Source organism: Rhinoderma darwinii, chromosome 10, assembly GCF_050947455.1.
Source record: "Rhinoderma darwinii isolate aRhiDar2 chromosome 10, aRhiDar2.hap1, whole genome shotgun sequence".
NCBI classification, from domain to species: domain Eukaryota; kingdom Metazoa; phylum Chordata; class Amphibia; order Anura; family Rhinodermatidae; genus Rhinoderma; species Rhinoderma darwinii.
In genome coordinates, this window is record NC_134696.1 from 58,906,578 (window position 1) to 58,923,321 (window position 16,744).

The 16,744-nt window shown below is 42.3% G+C and overlaps 1 protein-coding gene across 1 annotated transcript in view; it reads left to right on the forward strand.

The window, feature by feature from the left end:
• Positions 1-15,433, forward strand: part of PRKCG (protein kinase C gamma) — a 565,988-nt gene extending 550,555 nt beyond the window's left edge. The window contains exons 16-18 of the mRNA XM_075839972.1: positions 2,108-2,215; positions 4,238-4,378; positions 12,924-15,433. Of these exons, the coding sequence (XP_075696087.1) occupies positions 2,108-2,215; positions 4,238-4,378; positions 12,924-13,103 (429 nt within the window). The 3' untranslated portion in view covers positions 13,104-15,433. The remainder of the gene's footprint in view (positions 1-2,107; positions 2,216-4,237; positions 4,379-12,923) is intronic.
• Positions 15,434-16,744: the final 1,311 nt, after the last annotated feature.

Here is a 16,744-nt window from a genome sequence, read left to right on the forward strand (position 1 = left end):
AGCCTTGTTTTGCCATATTTGTCTGTCGGTTAAATTATTGGTGGCCAGAAACTGGAAGTCAGTCTCGGTCCCGTCTTTGAGGGAAATTATAGAAGAGGTCTCATCCCATTGTGTATATGAAAGATTATTTGCACTTCGTCAGAATAGAATGAATAGATTCGAAGCTCAGTGGCAAAGGTGGACTGACATGTTCCCAGGTTAGGACAGGCGAAGGTACAATGGGGACTCACACGTGGATTACAAAGCAATAAGAGGAGAAGGGGTTAATAATAATGGTGGAACACATTAAAGGATATGAGAATGTTCTGAGAAAGCCTTCCCTGTTTCCCTATCCCTCCCTTTCCTCCCCACCTTCCCTTACGAGATAAGGTTTTTCAGGTTGCCTACCTCAGTTGTACAGGATAATATTACTCTGTTTGGTGAACATCTTTTTGATGATATAATTTATTTGCTTCTGTACAAAAATGTTTCCTATGTTTTCTATGTTTAAAATCAATAAAAATTTAATGTTTAAAAAAAAAAAAAAAAAAGAAAAAAAAACTCTGGAAATAGCTCATGTATGTAATGAACCTATATAATATATGAGTTTCACTTTTTGAATTGAATTACTGAAATAAATTAACTTTTTGATGATATTCCAATTCATTGAGAAGGACTAGTAGTGTAGTGACCCCACCAAGGTTCTGGAATGTTATGTGTTATGGGATTGGAATATTCTATAAGGGACTTTCATACATCTAACTCAGTGCTGTTCAATTTGCCACATAATAAGGGCCTTAGATGTGGCCTTTGACTCCAACCAAGAACCGCACATTACATTTATTGTCTCATGCCCCCTATCTGAAAGGGAGAGGTGGCTTCACAACTGTCCAATGTCTATGGAAGATCTAGAGACATCCTAGTCAGATTGCTCGCGTGTACTATAACGGAGGATGATCATGTAAGTGCGGCTACCTCTTGTTGCACGAGACCCCTGCTGTTGGTATAAGTTAGGGGCCTAGCAGTTTGACTCCCATTGACTAAACATTTATCTCTATGACACAAATGCAGTGGCAGAAATACCTTAGGGTCAACCGGTGCAGCTGTCTGTTTGATTTCATGCAAGGGCCTGTTCACATCGTCGTCAGGATTCCGTTGATGGGTTCCGTCAGACCTTTCCACCAGAGGAACCCATCAACTGAGAGGCAAACTGAAACGTTTCCGTTTGCATTACCATTGATTTCAAAGGTAATACTTCCGTTGCAAATGGTTTCCGTTTGTCTCCGTTCTGTAAGGTTTCCATTTTTTTGGTGGAATCAATAGTGCAGTCGACTACAACGGAAGCATTACAACTGAAATCAATGGTAATGCAAACGGAAGCTATGGTTTCCATTTACCTTTCCGTGAATGGGTTCCTCCGAGGCAAAGGTCTGATGGAACCCATCAACGGAACACTAACACTGAACACACCCTATGGAACTGAGGTAATGAATTTTATGGCTCTGGTGGATTGTAATAGTGATATAAGGGGGTCCTGCATGCTAACCTATTATAGAGCAAGAACCCATATACTGTTTTAGCGCTGTCTGTGTCACACCCCTCCACAAATGTTTATAGTGTTGAAGCTGACCATACATAAAACAGCTCACAGCTCGATCAATATAACTTTTACCTTTTAAGGGGAAAATATTTTTGAATTCACAGAAAGTACACAGCACCATGTAAGTGCTTTTGCTGTTTTGCCCTACTGCTGCATGGTCTGCTATCCTGCATACATACACTGTGACATAACGTGCATGGAGCCATGTACTATACACGCTAAACAGTTCAGAAATTCAAAAGGGGAGACAAGGGCCACAGGGTGAGGAACAGAGTACCACATGTGGCCCTCAGGCCACAGGCTGCTCATCATTGATGTAACCCATAATTTACATGTGGTTTATATTTTGTGTTCTGTTTTTGTGTCACTTGTATTTACCACTTTTTAAAATATTTATAGGACATTAATATTGTACATTATGAGCTAGTTTATTATTATTCCATGTTCCCTTATTACATTTATCTTTAATATTTTATGATCATAGAAAATTTATTACAATTGATATTTAATTTCTCTATATTACAACAGCCCCCGTTTGATGGCGAAGATGAGGATGAGTTATTCCAGTCCATCATGGAGCAGACCGTATCTTATCCAAAATCCCTGTCCAGAGAGGCTGTCTCTATATGCAAAGGGGTAAAAAAAAAAATATATTTTTATACTCCTATTATAAGTATGTACATATAATAATATTTTCTACACAGAAAACTTCAAGATATTTGTACCTTATTATGTGCAAATTGTCATTTTTAACCAATGAAGATAGCAGATATATGTCAAAATAATTTACTAAATATTTGTATCATACAGTCATTTCAGACATGATCAGTAGTGGATTTACAATTCAGAGGGACATTTTAGTCCTCTGGTAAGATTTTGATCAGCCATGCAAATGTAGCAGAGACAAAACCAGAACCCTGTGGATTTTGCAAGTAAAGGTCTGGGTGCAACACAAACAAGCATAAAGTTTATAGCATTACATTACAGTACATCCAATGTCACAAAAGAACAGGCTCTGCTGCAGGCAACGGGTTCTCTTCAAAAAAAATGGAACAAAGAAAAGATCCTCAAAATTCCTGAAAAATGTTCCACCTTCATTTGTATAATAAAATATTGTATATTGTGAACCACCATCTTTCCATCCTTACTCCACATTCTCCTTTTGCTCCCATTTACAGAAGTTCCCCTCCTTTAGCTGCTCGTGTGTTCCCCACTAAATTAGTACTCATGCTGATTGTAATATACAGGTCCGGACTGGGACTTAAAATCAACCCTGGCATTTTAAAGCACACATGCCCACCGATAGTCCATGCAATATGTTTGCACTGTTGCAGGCGCACCCTCCAGCTTTATAAGAAGTCTAGTTCAAAGAGTCCAAGAAAACAAGGTGATTCAGGGCGTAACCAGAAGCTTGATCAGACACATGCATTCACAAGAAAATCACAAGCAACAATGAAAAAACTGAACAGACTCAAATACTCCACCCTTGGCCCTGGTAGGTTGCAGACAGAGAAATAAGATTGGCTCTGCATCTCAAACCAGGGCCACCCAGAAGCTTGGCTAGTAGTCATAAAAACCTAAAAGTGACGGACGTTTCCTAACACATATATTATGTACACATGACTAACCTGGGACACATGCTGCACATGTGCCACTCATATCTAGAACACATGCCACACATGTGCCACTAAAACCTAGGACATTATCCTACAATGGGGTTTATCGGGTAAGGGCATCGATCACAATTTTTCCTGTCCAATTTGATGGAAACTGCAACAGGGGCTCCAATGCAAATGTGAACAGATCTTAACTTCTCTGCAGTTACTGGGGGTGTTGGTTTACTGTAGACAGTAACAGAGAAAGCAGCACTGTGGAGCAGCTGCGTTATGCCAGATCCAGGTGCGGCTTATTGGCTCAGAATACAGCAGCCAATCAGCAGTGACTTATCTTTTCTCTTATCGAATGAGGTCTCCACCCCCACGCACCAAACAGTAAAATAATCAATTCTGGGCTGGTGGACGGACTCTATCCTTCTGGTGAGAGGAAGCAGTGCTGCCACTTTATTGTTGCTCAATTATACAGAGGCAGCAAACCTCATCCCTCTTCTCCCCTTTGTGTCTGATCAATGGCTGCTTACAGATAACCAGGATCAGACACTCAGTGTGAATAGGCTTCAGTTCGTAGCTAAAAAAAACAAATCTATGTAGATGGCAGCCAAACCAGCTCACTGTGCACCAGCCCACCTGGAATTTGCCAGAATATATATATATATATTTATTTATTTATAATTTTACATTATCACATCCAACTATATCAAAATAAGTCACAGCCACCATTGTTGTACCTATTAAGTCCATCAATGCCCCCTTAATACCTCCTCTACGATGTACTGGAATTTAAGTTTCTCCCTCATCATACCTAATAGATTTCTGTCCAGATTTCTTTAAAAAAAAAAATTTTTCACATCTTCCATGTTTAGTGAAAGCGAGAAACTGTTTCTGAGAAAAACATTAGGGTCTTATCAACCAGAGGAAAATGTCTTTACTGTTTGTTGTGAATGATTGTTCAATTCACTGCAGAATCCATGAAATAGACTGAAAAATATATTTACATATAGACTAATATCTGTAGCTTCTATAATATTTTTTTTTATGTTAGTTGCTTACAAAACACCCTCTAAAGCGACTTGGATCTGGCTGTGATGGGGAGCGGGATATACGTGATCATGCATTTTTCCGTTGGATTGACTGGGAACGTTTAGAGCATCTAGAGATCCAACCGCCTTTCAAACCACGTCCTGTAAGTTAAAATATTTTGCAAATACATTTATATACATGTGGGAAGAAGTCTGGAAAGATGATTTATTATATATCTGAGCTAATGAAGGATGTAGTCTCCTATGCCTTAGGCTGGGTTCCCACGTAGCGTAAACACTGGGGAATTTCCGCAACAGAATTCTGTGCGGAAATTCCACAGCATTTACAGTAGCAGCAAAGTGGATGAGATTTAGAAAATGTCATGCCCGCACTGTGGAAAAAAAATGCAGCATAAACGTTCAAAGATTGAGCTGCGGTACGGAAATTAAATTCGCAGCATGTCAATTTATGCTGCGTTTTCGTTGCCTTTCTGTTGCAGGTTTTCGTAATTGAATATAACGGGGATGCAAAACCCGTAACAGAAAGCCAACTGTGGCAACTTTTGCGGCGGAATCGCAAGTTATGCTATGTTCACACTCTTAACAAGGTACGGCTGTAAAATACGGAGCTGTTTTCAAGGGAAAACAGCTTCTGATTTTCAGCCATTTTTATGCATCAGGCGTTTTTTTTATGCAGTTTTTCTATTGAGACAATGAAAGATGGCTCCAAAAACGTCTCAAGAAGTGACATGCACTTCATTTTATGGGGCGTTTTTTAACGCGCCGTTTGTAAAAACGCCCCGTGTGAAATCAATGGGCAGATGTTTGGAGGCATTCAGCCCCCGTAGTTTTTGCCATTTTTCGGGTAGTTTACGGCCCGAAAAATGTCTGAAAATAGGCCGTGTAAACATACCCAAATAAAAGGAAAAAAAAACTTATACCCAGAATTCCCTGCTTCTTCTAAAGTCTGGCTGCCTGGGATGACGTTTCATCACATATGACCGCTGCAGCCAATCACAGGCTGAAGCGGTCACATGGCCTGCTATGTCATCTTAAGAGGATGGACTACGCACAGAAGAGGGAGAGGCGGTAAGTATAAATGTTGGTTTTTTTTCAGTGCTGCTTTCCGCAGCGGAGATCCCGCCCCAAAAGCTGCACCATAATGTGGTGCGGTTTTACGAATGGAATGTGCTGCAGGTTCCAAGTCGGTTACGCTGTATACTTTTTACGCAGCGTTTCCAACCCGTGGAAATTTGGCCTTAAAGTGCAGCATTGTCAATGAACAGCTTGGGGGGAATTGGACTTGAAATCTCAGTTGATGATGCCAATAGCATTTTCTCCAGGACATAAAAGGGAGATGACCTGATCTCCCAGTTAAACACCATGGTCTATAGCAGGGGTCTCAAACTCGGCCGGGTAAGTGGGCCACATATAGAAAAAATGTGTAGTTGATGGGCCGCATTACTTTCAAATTTGATACAAAATTACAAAATTATTGTTAATCAATTCATTATTTGAGCTACTATAATAATACTACATTACTATACCAATATTACATTACTATAACAATACTACATTACTATAATACTACATTACTATAACCATACTACATTACTACAATAATACTACATTACTATAACAATACTACTTTACTATAACAATATTACATTACTATAACAATACTACATTACTATAATAATACTAAATTACTATAATAATACCGCTAGGTTTAAACTTAACGGAAATTTAACAATCTAGTTTTCCAGTTTAAAGAGGCTCTGTCACCAGATTATAAGTGCCCTATCTCCTACATAATGTGATCGGCGCTGTAATGTAGATAACCGCAGTGGTTTTTATTTTGAAAAACAATCATTTTTGAGCAAGTTATGAGCAATTTTAGATTTATGCTAATTAGTTTCTTAATAGACAACTGGGCGTGTTTTTACTCTGGTGACAGAGCCTCTTTAAGTGTCACTAAATGCAGTCCGGCGGCTCAGTTGGCACACACGATTGTCAAGATTTGGCAGACTCTTTTTAGATAGTGCCACAGAGCCCTCTGTAGATACTGCCACAGTGCCCTCTGTAGATACTGCTACAGTGCCTTCTGTAGATACTGCCACACACCCACCCATAGAAAATGCCACAATGCCCTCTGTAGATATTGGCGCACACCCACCCATAGATAAGGCCACAGTGCCCTCTGTAGATACTGCCACACACCCACCCGTAGATAATGCCACAGTGCTTTCTGTAGATACTGCCACACACCCACCCGTAGATAATGCCACAGTGCCCTTTGTAGATGCCACCTTCTAGATAATGCCACAGTGCCTTCTGTAGATTCTGCCACAGTGCCCTCTGTAGATACTGCAACACACACCCCTTGCACACACACACACACACACACACACACACACACACACACACTGCCACTGACATCACATTCTGGTCCAGGAGGATCCCCTGACGTCACTGTCTATGGACAGTGACGACAGGGGCCCCTCCAGCAGAGAAATTCTTGGCCAGAGCGTCGGCAACAATCTGGCTGGGGATTCCACTCCTAGAGGGAGCCCCAATGGAGCTATGTACTGCGGTGTGTGTGGCACTATCTACAAGGGGTGTATGTGGCATTATATATGGACAGTGATGTCAGGAGCTTGTCCAGAGCTGGAGTCCCGAGCAGAGCGCTAGTAGCGCTCTTCATGGAACTCCAGCTCTGCTCCTGACATCACTGTCCAAATATGGCAGGCCTTGGACTCCGGCTCTGGGGTCGCCCCTGATAAGACTATGCATGTATGGACAGTGATGTCAGAGGCTTCCCCAGAGTCCCGGAGCAGAGCCTATACTAGCGCTCTGCCTGGGACTCCGGCTCTGGGGAAGCCCCTGATATCACAGTCCATATATAGACAGTTATGTCAGGGGATTACACAGAGTCCCGGAGCAGAGCCTATACTAGCCGCTCTGTGTCCCGCGGGCCGCATATGACAGCCTGTTTGAGACCCCTGGTCTATAGACAACAGTATTTAGTGGTTTGAACAGTGGAGATTAAAGCTACATCTGATCTCCACCAATAGACAGAATGTTCAGCTGTATAATGGGGCGCCAGAACTCGGGAGCTACGGAAATATCGTTGCTGTGCTACGCTGTTTTTTTTCCGAAACTCACAGTCACTTCTACGGGAGCTCCAGAAACAGCGTAAGAAAGCAGGCTCCGCTGGCCGGAGCCCAGCGACTGCAGTAGAAGGTAGGACAGGGGTCAGGGGGCCCCTTTCTAGATATAGGTAGTGCAGTGGCGGACACAGACTGCAAAAGGCCCCTGTGCAGATAATGTGCCAGGGCCCCCCCCCCCCACCCCGCAAACTTCTCATGGCCGACGGTCCGCTTTCAGCTGCATCGCTGGGTCTCCTAAGTGACCCAACAATGCAGCACTAGCAGCCGGTGCGTCACTAAGGCTGGGTTCACACACACACTATTTACGGACGTAATTTGGGCGTTTTAGCATTGAATTACATCCGAAAATGCGGCTCAAAAGCGTCGGAAAACATCTGCCCATTCATTTGAATGGGTCTTACGATGTTCTGTGCCGATGGTCATTTTTTTTTACGCGCCGCTGTCGAAAGGCGGCGCGTAAAAAACTGCCTGTCACTTCTTCAGATGTAAATGGAGCCGTTTTCCATGGACTCCATGGAAAACCAGCTTCAATTACTTCCGTAGTGGACGCAGCAAAAGACGCCTGCACATGCCATTACGGCTGAAATTACGGTGCTGTTTTCTCCTGAAAACAGCACAGTAATTTCAGCCGTAACAGACGCTGCCGTGTGAACATACCCTCAGGGCTTAAAATGTCCGGGAAATAGCCCCAATACATATGTGTCCGCCCCAAAAAAAAGTGTGTGTATAGGAGACAGCATAGCATATCTATAGCACTACGACCCTATAAACTATGGATAGGATTAGATACAGTGGCTGAGCAGACAGTATCACACATGATAGGATTAGATACAGTGGCTCAGAAGGCAGTATCACACATGATAGGATTAGATACACAGCTCAGCAGACAGTATCACACATGATAGGATTAGATACAGTGGCCCAGCAGACAGTATCACACATGATAGGATTAGATACAGTGGCTCAGCAGACAGTACCACACATGATAGGATTAGATACAGTGGCTCAGCAGACAGTACCACACATGATAGGATTAGATACAGTGGCTCAGCAGACAGTATCACACATGATAGGATTAGATACAGTGGCTCAGCAGACAGTACCACACATTATAGGATTAGATACAGTGGCTCAGCAGACAGTATCACACATGATAGGATTAGATACAGTGGCTCAGCAGACAGTATCACACATGATCGGATTAGATATAGGGCCCAGCACAGTATCATACATGATTGGATTAGATACACAGCTCAGCAGACTGTATCACACATGATAGGATTAGATACAGGGCCCAGCTCGCTGACATTGCGGCTCCAGCGCTGGACCCAGGAAAGGTAAGAATAATAATTTTGCTTCTTTATGTGTTACTGATTATTTTTGTGTGTTTGTGTTTTTTTTACAGGTTCGGTTGTTGGACTTCGGATACGAGGACTTCAATGACGGCGTTTTTTTTATTCTCAATAAAATGGTTAATGAGGGTTGTGTTTTTATTTCAATAAAAAAAATTTCTATGTGCTTGTATCTTTTTAAACTTTATTATCACCGCCTTAGTAATGGCCGCTGGCTGATTGACAACCTCCATTACTAAGGCGAGGCTTAATGTTAGCCGGTGCAGAGTCTACACTAACCCCCATTATTACCCCGGTACCCACCGCCACCAGGGGTACTGGGAAGAGCCGGGTACAAACCAGTACCCGACCAGCTGTAGTGACGGGCAGGCACCGGGGTGGCCGCAGGCTGGTAGTATTAGGCTGGGGAAGGCCAAAAACAGTGGCCCTTCCCACCCTTGTAATGCTGCCTGCTGCTGCTGTGTTGTATCTGGCTGGTTATGAAAATTGGGGGGGACCCGACATCGTTCTTTCCAATTATTTTTTAAATGACGTGGCGTCCCCCCCATTTTCATAACCAGCCAGATACAATAAAGCAGCAGCAGCCTAGCATCACCAGGGTAGGAAGGGCCACTGTATCTGGCCTTTCCCCTCCTGATAATACCAGCCTGCGGCCACCCCAGTGGCCGACCATCACTACAGATGGTCAGGTACTGGATCGTACCCGGCTCTTCCCAGCACCCCTGGTGGCGGTGGGTACCGGGGTAATAAAGGGGGTTAGTGTTAGCCTCTGCACCGGCTAACACTAAGCCCTGCCTTAGCAATGGATGCTGTCAATCAGCCGGCGGCCATTACTAAGGCGGTAGTAATATAGTTTAAAAAAAACCACAAAGACATAGAAAAAATATTTTATTGAAATAAAAAAAAAAAACACAACCCTCATTAACCATTTTATTAATAAAAAAAAAAGCTGTCATCGAAGTAGTCCTGGAATCCGCCGTAGTCCAACGACCGAACCTGTAAGAAAACACACAAAAAATGATTAGTAACACATGTGTTAGGGTATGTGCACACACACTAATTACGTCCGGAATTGACGGACGTATTTCGGCCGCAAGTACCGGACCGAACACACTGCAGGGAGCCGGGCTCCTAGCATCATAGTTATGTACGACGCTAGGAGTCCCTGCCTCGCTGCCGGACAACTGTCCGGTACTGAAAACATGATTACAGTACAGGACAGTTGTCCCACAGCGAGGCAGGGACTCCTAGCGTCGTACATAAGTACGACGCTAGGAGCCCGGCTCCCTGCAGTGTGTTCGGTCCGGTACTTGCGGCCGAAATACATCCGTCACTTACGGACGTAATTAGTGTCTGTGCACATACCCTAAGGCTTAGATACAGGGCCCATGTGTGATACTGTCTGTGGGACCCTGTATCTAAGCCTACCACAAGGTAGGCTTAGATACAGGGTCCAGCAGACAGTAATCTTATACAGTATAAGATTACTGTGTGCTGGGGCCCTGTATCTAAACCTACAGTGTGGTAGGCTTAGATACAGGGCCCAGCAGACAGGATCACGCATGGGCCATGTATCTAAGCCTACCATGTGATTGGCTTAGATACAGGGCCCAGCAGACAGCATCACACAATCTGTGATCCTGTCTCATGGGCCCCCTAAGCCTGCTACATCGTAGGCTTAGGGGTTGTGCAGTCCCTAAACATTGATGGCCTATCCTCAGGATAGGCCATCAATAGCTGATGTGTCGCCCGGGACCCGCAAATCAGCTGTTTTGAAGGGGCCGCAGCACTCGTACGAGAGCTGCTTCCCCTTCATTTCACTACTCGCCCACACTGTGAATCGCCGAAACCGATTCACAGTGTGACCGGAATGAAGTGACAGGAATGAAGGGGAGCAGCTCTCGTACGAGTGCTGCGGCCCCTTCAAAACAGCTGATTGGCGGGTCCCAGGAGTCGGACCCCGCCAGTCAGGGCTATCTTACCTTCCTCTTCGGCCGCGGCGGGAGTTCTGTCGTCTCGATGCTGTGCGCGGCGCATAGCGCTGTGACGTCATGTGCTGCGCACAGCGCCTGACGTCAGGACCTCCGCTGCGATCCGGAACCAGGAAGGTAAGTAAAGTATGTTACTATAGTAACAGGGGCCCGCGGCCCGAGTTACTATAGTAACTTTTTATTGATGTGGTGCGGGGGGCCGTGGGCCCCCCTGGCTTCGGGGCCCGGTCGCAATTGCGACCGCTGCGACCCCTATAGCTACGCCAGTGGTCCACGGGCCTCTGTCTCAGTCCTCAGCATCGCGCAGCTGAGAACTGAGTCGGCCAGCAGAGGAACGGGCCCCCTTCCCACGCGGGGCCCTTGTGCAGCTGCACCGGCTGCACATGCGGTATGTCCGCCCCTGAGGTAGTGGTTCCAGAGGTGGGACCCGCATCTATTAGACATTTATGACAAATCACTTGGATATGCCATAAATGTGTAGGATAGTAATACCTCTTTAAGGTTACTCTCACATGGAAAGGAAAAAAAATCTGCATATTTATTTTGCACTTTGTGTTTAATTTCCTCACCATTTTCAAGATGCTTGCTGTCAATTTACATCCAAGTTAAAAAGTTGTGCTGATCATTTCCAACTGACACAGCTGTATGGCTCGTTACAATATATCATATGCTAGTTTACTTGGACATGATGAGGACAGGTTTTCAGTCTCTGTATGCAAACAAGAATGTTTCCATTTACTGGGAAGCAAGGTAAGATCTTAAAAATGCTGAGGAATTGAAATATTCATTTATTAAAAAATGCAGAACTTTTAATGATGATTAAGCTTTATTTACATAAAACTGGAAAAGGCCTTGGAAAAAAAGATATATATTTAAAAAAAATAATCAGTATAACCAGAAAATAGTGGTAATGTATCCCTTTCTCAACTGCAGTAACTACACACATAGTTAGATAAGCATTTAATAACTTTACAGAATCTATTCTTATATTTCTTCATGTGAAGGTGGTGGAACTTCCGGTCTGTGTGAATAATTATTCTTTCAGAACCTGTACAGATGTGTCCTTCATTACCTTTCCTTATATCTCAACATATCCAGAGATGTGTGGCACAAGATGATTAGCTTTGAAAGAAACAACATGATTTTGCGATACTGTGTCACGAGATGTCTATGTTATAAGTGTCTTTGTGTGACCAACCAGTGGTTGTAATGTGCATTAGGTACCTCCTGCTCAAGCAGCAGGAAGCCTGCAATGACTAAACAAGAGATCATGTAGCTTTAGTATATAAAATATCCAAGATAGGGGATAAAAAAGTTAGGGTAAGGAAGGTTAATAAATGGCCTGCTACAGTACAGTAAATGTGTATGGAGGACAGAGACTAGGGGAAACATTGTACTGCCAAGGGACATAGGCTTTAGGCCTGTATTGTTACAGTTGTGTTATATTTTCTGTTTGTATGAATTGCAGACCACTCTGTCCGATTTTTCTATACATTTTCTGATTTATGGGGCTAACCTCATCTGTGAACCAAAAATGTTTTTAGTAGTCGATCTGTTATTCAGTATCTGATATTTCAGTATGTGCAGGTTGTATAAGCAGTCCCTCTCCAACTTTCTGCTGGTCCTGTAAAAGTACATATTTGTAATTTCTTTAAAATGTACGGTTTATATTTAAAGGGGTAGACCGTTTTTTAAACATACTTTGCATATGTATTAGCATTAAATGTTATGAGACTTACTTATAAATTGTCTTCATACTGTAAGTTCCACTTCCCCTGCCCAATCTATAACATGCGCTGCGGGACAAGGAGAGTGTGTCAACAATTGTGGCAAAGTGATGAAGGCGGCGGTCATGTAATACACCACATATACAAGAGGTGTACAATTATTAGGTTCTACAAGTCTTTGCACATGAAGACAGAGGACGCTATGAATGTAGTAATTACATGATACACAATGTGACCACCACCTCCATCACTGCCACCACAAATGTTTATATGTTTCCCCATCCTGCAGCGGATGTTACAGATCCGGTGGGGGTAGCAGAACTTATGAAGACAACTTATGAGTGAGTCTCATAACTTTAAGGCATATGACAAGTATGTTAGCAAAGTGGCCAACACATTTAACATTTTGCATGATCTTTTATCCATAATACGAGGCCTCTTATTTTTCTATTTTTTTTTTCTGTTACAGTGTGGAAAGAGTGGTGAAAACTTTGACAAATTCTTCACTCGAGCTGCGGCAGTCCTTACACCTCCAGACCAGCTCGTCTTAGCTGGAATCGATCAGAGTGAATTTGCTGGCTTTACATTCATTAATCCAGAGTTTGTCCATACTAATCCTCATAGTCCAGTTCCTATATCCCTGGTGTGACCACTTCATATGTACCACAAGGAGCAGAAGGCATTTTCTCTAAGCCCCAATCCTTTGGTCAGCATGGTATACTCCTTGATAATAGTTTTCTTGGCAGTTTATGCCCTCACCCTCATTTTCTCCTTCGTCCCTTCCTGCATCTTGGAAAAGCACTCGGTGTTGTAATGTGCCGTGTGAGGGAGCCAGGATGCAATAGTGAATCCATTCCTTCCGGGACCTGACACTGCTCCGGCATTTTACTATAATTAGAGCATGAAAAGCTGATGAAGTTTTACATTTGTGTGCTTTACCTTTGGGTTGCCCAGTGTCTCAAGGCCTCATGCTTAGGAGCCAAGTCGTTGCTTTACTGCCTGCAATGAGGTCACATTCCACACTGTATCCTGGAGAGGAGATGAATTTTTATTCAGATGTTGGACCCAAATTGTGAGCCTATAGGATGAACGCCTGGGAGTCTGCAATGTTAATGTGTATTTATACTTGAAGTAAAACTGGATTCTAGATACACAATAAGCAAATGTCTCATTCAGTTTGCACAACCCCCACTTGGAATGGGCTGAGCACTGCCTGCATCTCCCCCCCCCCCCCCCAAAAAAAAAAAAATGCATCTAGCACTGGCATGCATGGCATTTTAATATAATATATTTGTTTGTGTATAATATATCTAGGTGTTATCCTGTAAATGTAGGCACAGGAATCCCCCTTCCTCACTAGGAAGAATGACCTTCAGAAAATGATATATGTATTATATACTTAGATCATCTGCTTTTTGTGCATGGGCTGCAAGAGATCATACTGTGTGTACATGCTAGCTAGTCGGAGTGGTCTTTCTGGACTTGGTATAGAAATAGTGGCAGGATAACTGGTTTGAGCTTCCATGGGTATATTTTAATAACTAACTTTCCTGTATTCTGAATATTTTACTTGTAGTGATTATGAGTATTTGGAGAAGTGTAAAATCAATCCTACATAAAGACTGATGGGACCAACTTGAAGGAATTTTATGTTTCTTACATATCATTTATCTATTGATTCACAAGGAGCTTATGAAGAGTTAAGCAGATGAGATTCTGGTTGCGTCTTGTTAGACCATTTACATACCAGTTTGCAAAATCCTGTTCTTCCACTGCACACCGGTAGATTACTTGGATATATTGACCATGTGTTATTACAAATTATTGTGTTTATGATGTAATAACAAGCCAATACAAATAGCTTATAATAGTTCAATCATGTCGTCCGAGCTGCTACTTTCTCATTCTGTTCCGTTAGATGGAAGGAAAAGTGAATTTAGACAATTTGAATGAATAATAAGGATGCCTAATGAACTATAATGGAAAAGCAGAAGTAAATTGGTAATTCATTGAGCTCATTTTAAGAAGTCGCGGTCTTCAAAAGATCATAATAAAAAAGACAATGTTTTTATAGAGATACAAACGTGTATAGCATGCAGTCCCCTTAGAACTGTTTAACTGGCCGCTTAGACCAAAGCAGAGATAACAGACAAGTCTTTGTATTAAGTTGAGAGATTTCAGTGACTTAAAGGAGTTGTTTACTGTATTGTAAATAAAGTTTATTGAAATAGCGTCTTTTGCTTTGTAGTATACAGGGTCGTAACTACAGTGGGTGTAGAGGTTGCGGTCGCACCTGGGCCCTGCTACCTGAGGTAGGCCAAATGCTCCTCTGCTGCATAGGACGACCGCAGTTTCTAAATGGCATATCACATTTGGGAGCCTTGTTACAGATCTTGTATTAGGCGTAGGAGCTTCAAGTTACACCTCTGGTCGTATACTATTTGCACCGATTAGGTCCTTGGAAACTATGGAAACAGTGAATGGGCTACTTGACCACAGATGACGACTATATATGTGGACTTCTATGTGCACAGACTTCCTCTATGGACAAATAGCACAATTTATGTATCTCCTTCTGAGAACCTAACCAAGCGAAAAGGGTATACTATGAAGTACAACCGCAGAGAGTGCCTCTTTCAATAAACTTTATTTACAATTAACAGGGCAACTACATTAACTGTTCAAAAGAGTAATGATGTAATATTGCTTTCTTCTGTGATGGGTACTCCTAAGAATGGAAGGGTACAATGTCTCTCTCTGACTGCCAATGTGAATAAAGCAGATTGCATGCCTACCATTATTCTTAATATTCTTCTTATGTTACATTATTTATGTATAGTAACGTCTTTGAACTCACAGCTTGCAATATTAATAATATACAAGCATAAATATACGTCTATAGTTTAACATCGACTTATAATATAGGAGTTTAACATTTGAAGAGATCATCATCTGAAAATAAATTCTAATTAAAATGCGTATTGTCTGCTGTCACACATTTTGTTATCTTTGATATATGGATATTTGTTATTGGTGGAATTCCTATATTATTAAAGACTTGCTATGAGGAAGTGCTAGAAATCTTATTAGAGGCGTTCAGTAGCAATTTCACTTAACATACAGAACAGAACTTACTATTATCGCAAGACTCGGAGATAGAGAACATTTCCACCACCTTCTATAACACTTTTCACGGATGCCTGGATAAGCATAGCTTATTCAGATTAGGCTGACATTCATTTTGTGCACACACTGTATGCACAGCTCAGCTGTTTTAGCCTAGCGATTATCGGTCTCTTCATTTGTTTTGAGAAGGCCTAAGTAATCCTTGATCAAACATATACTTTATTAATAATGGATCAGTTTGTCAATGCTCTAAATTCACGTCACAAATTAGTTTTCTGACACATTTTGTTTCCCACAGTTGCACAAGTAAATAAATGTCAGCTGATTTGTGTTCTTAAAGAAGACCTCCAACTTTCCATGTCTGCATTCCCCATCATGACTGTATATCACTCTCTACACTTTTATGTATACTGTACTTACTTATTACTGCTGCCTTGTCTGTGCTTTAAAAAAATCCTCCATCTTGATTCTTAGAGTTCCCCAGCTTTCTCTTCCTCTCTGCTTTGCTGTAAATCCCATGATGCTTCAGCACATCACCAGCTAAAGACCATACCATTTCTGCATGCCGGGGGACACTGTGAATATCATTCTCTCTATATTCTCCTAAATAAGCTGGGAAACCATAAGTATACAGACAGGGAGGCTGCACTCTATTCTTCTACATTATACCTGTGTGAACCCATCTAAGTATCATTGGTAGCCGATGATAGAAGTTCCTGTTTCATGCCAACGCAAAACTAGTGTGGTACAGGAATTTCTGAAGCCTGTGATGGGTGACACATAGATCTCCATAGACTCCAGTAGAGAAAGTGCGTCACCGAGCCTGATTCACACTGCTGCTAAGAAACCATCCCAGTCTGATATATAGAGATAGGAGCAGCAAGAAAAATAACAGGTGAGAGACTGACACATGGAATACCATGATGGAGCACATGGGAAAGTTTAGTTTTGGCCGGAGAGTCCCTTTAATAAAAAAGTACAGGGGGGAACTTATTAATGGCTGTACATTTTGTGGCAATAATAAGTCAAAAACATGCCATATATGCACAATATTTTGCGACTTTTTGCTGTTTAAGACTAGCGTATAAATTTTCCCCCACAGACTTAAGGTAATGTATGGGAGCCGGAAAAGAAGGTAAGGTCACATGGAGCATGATCAGATCA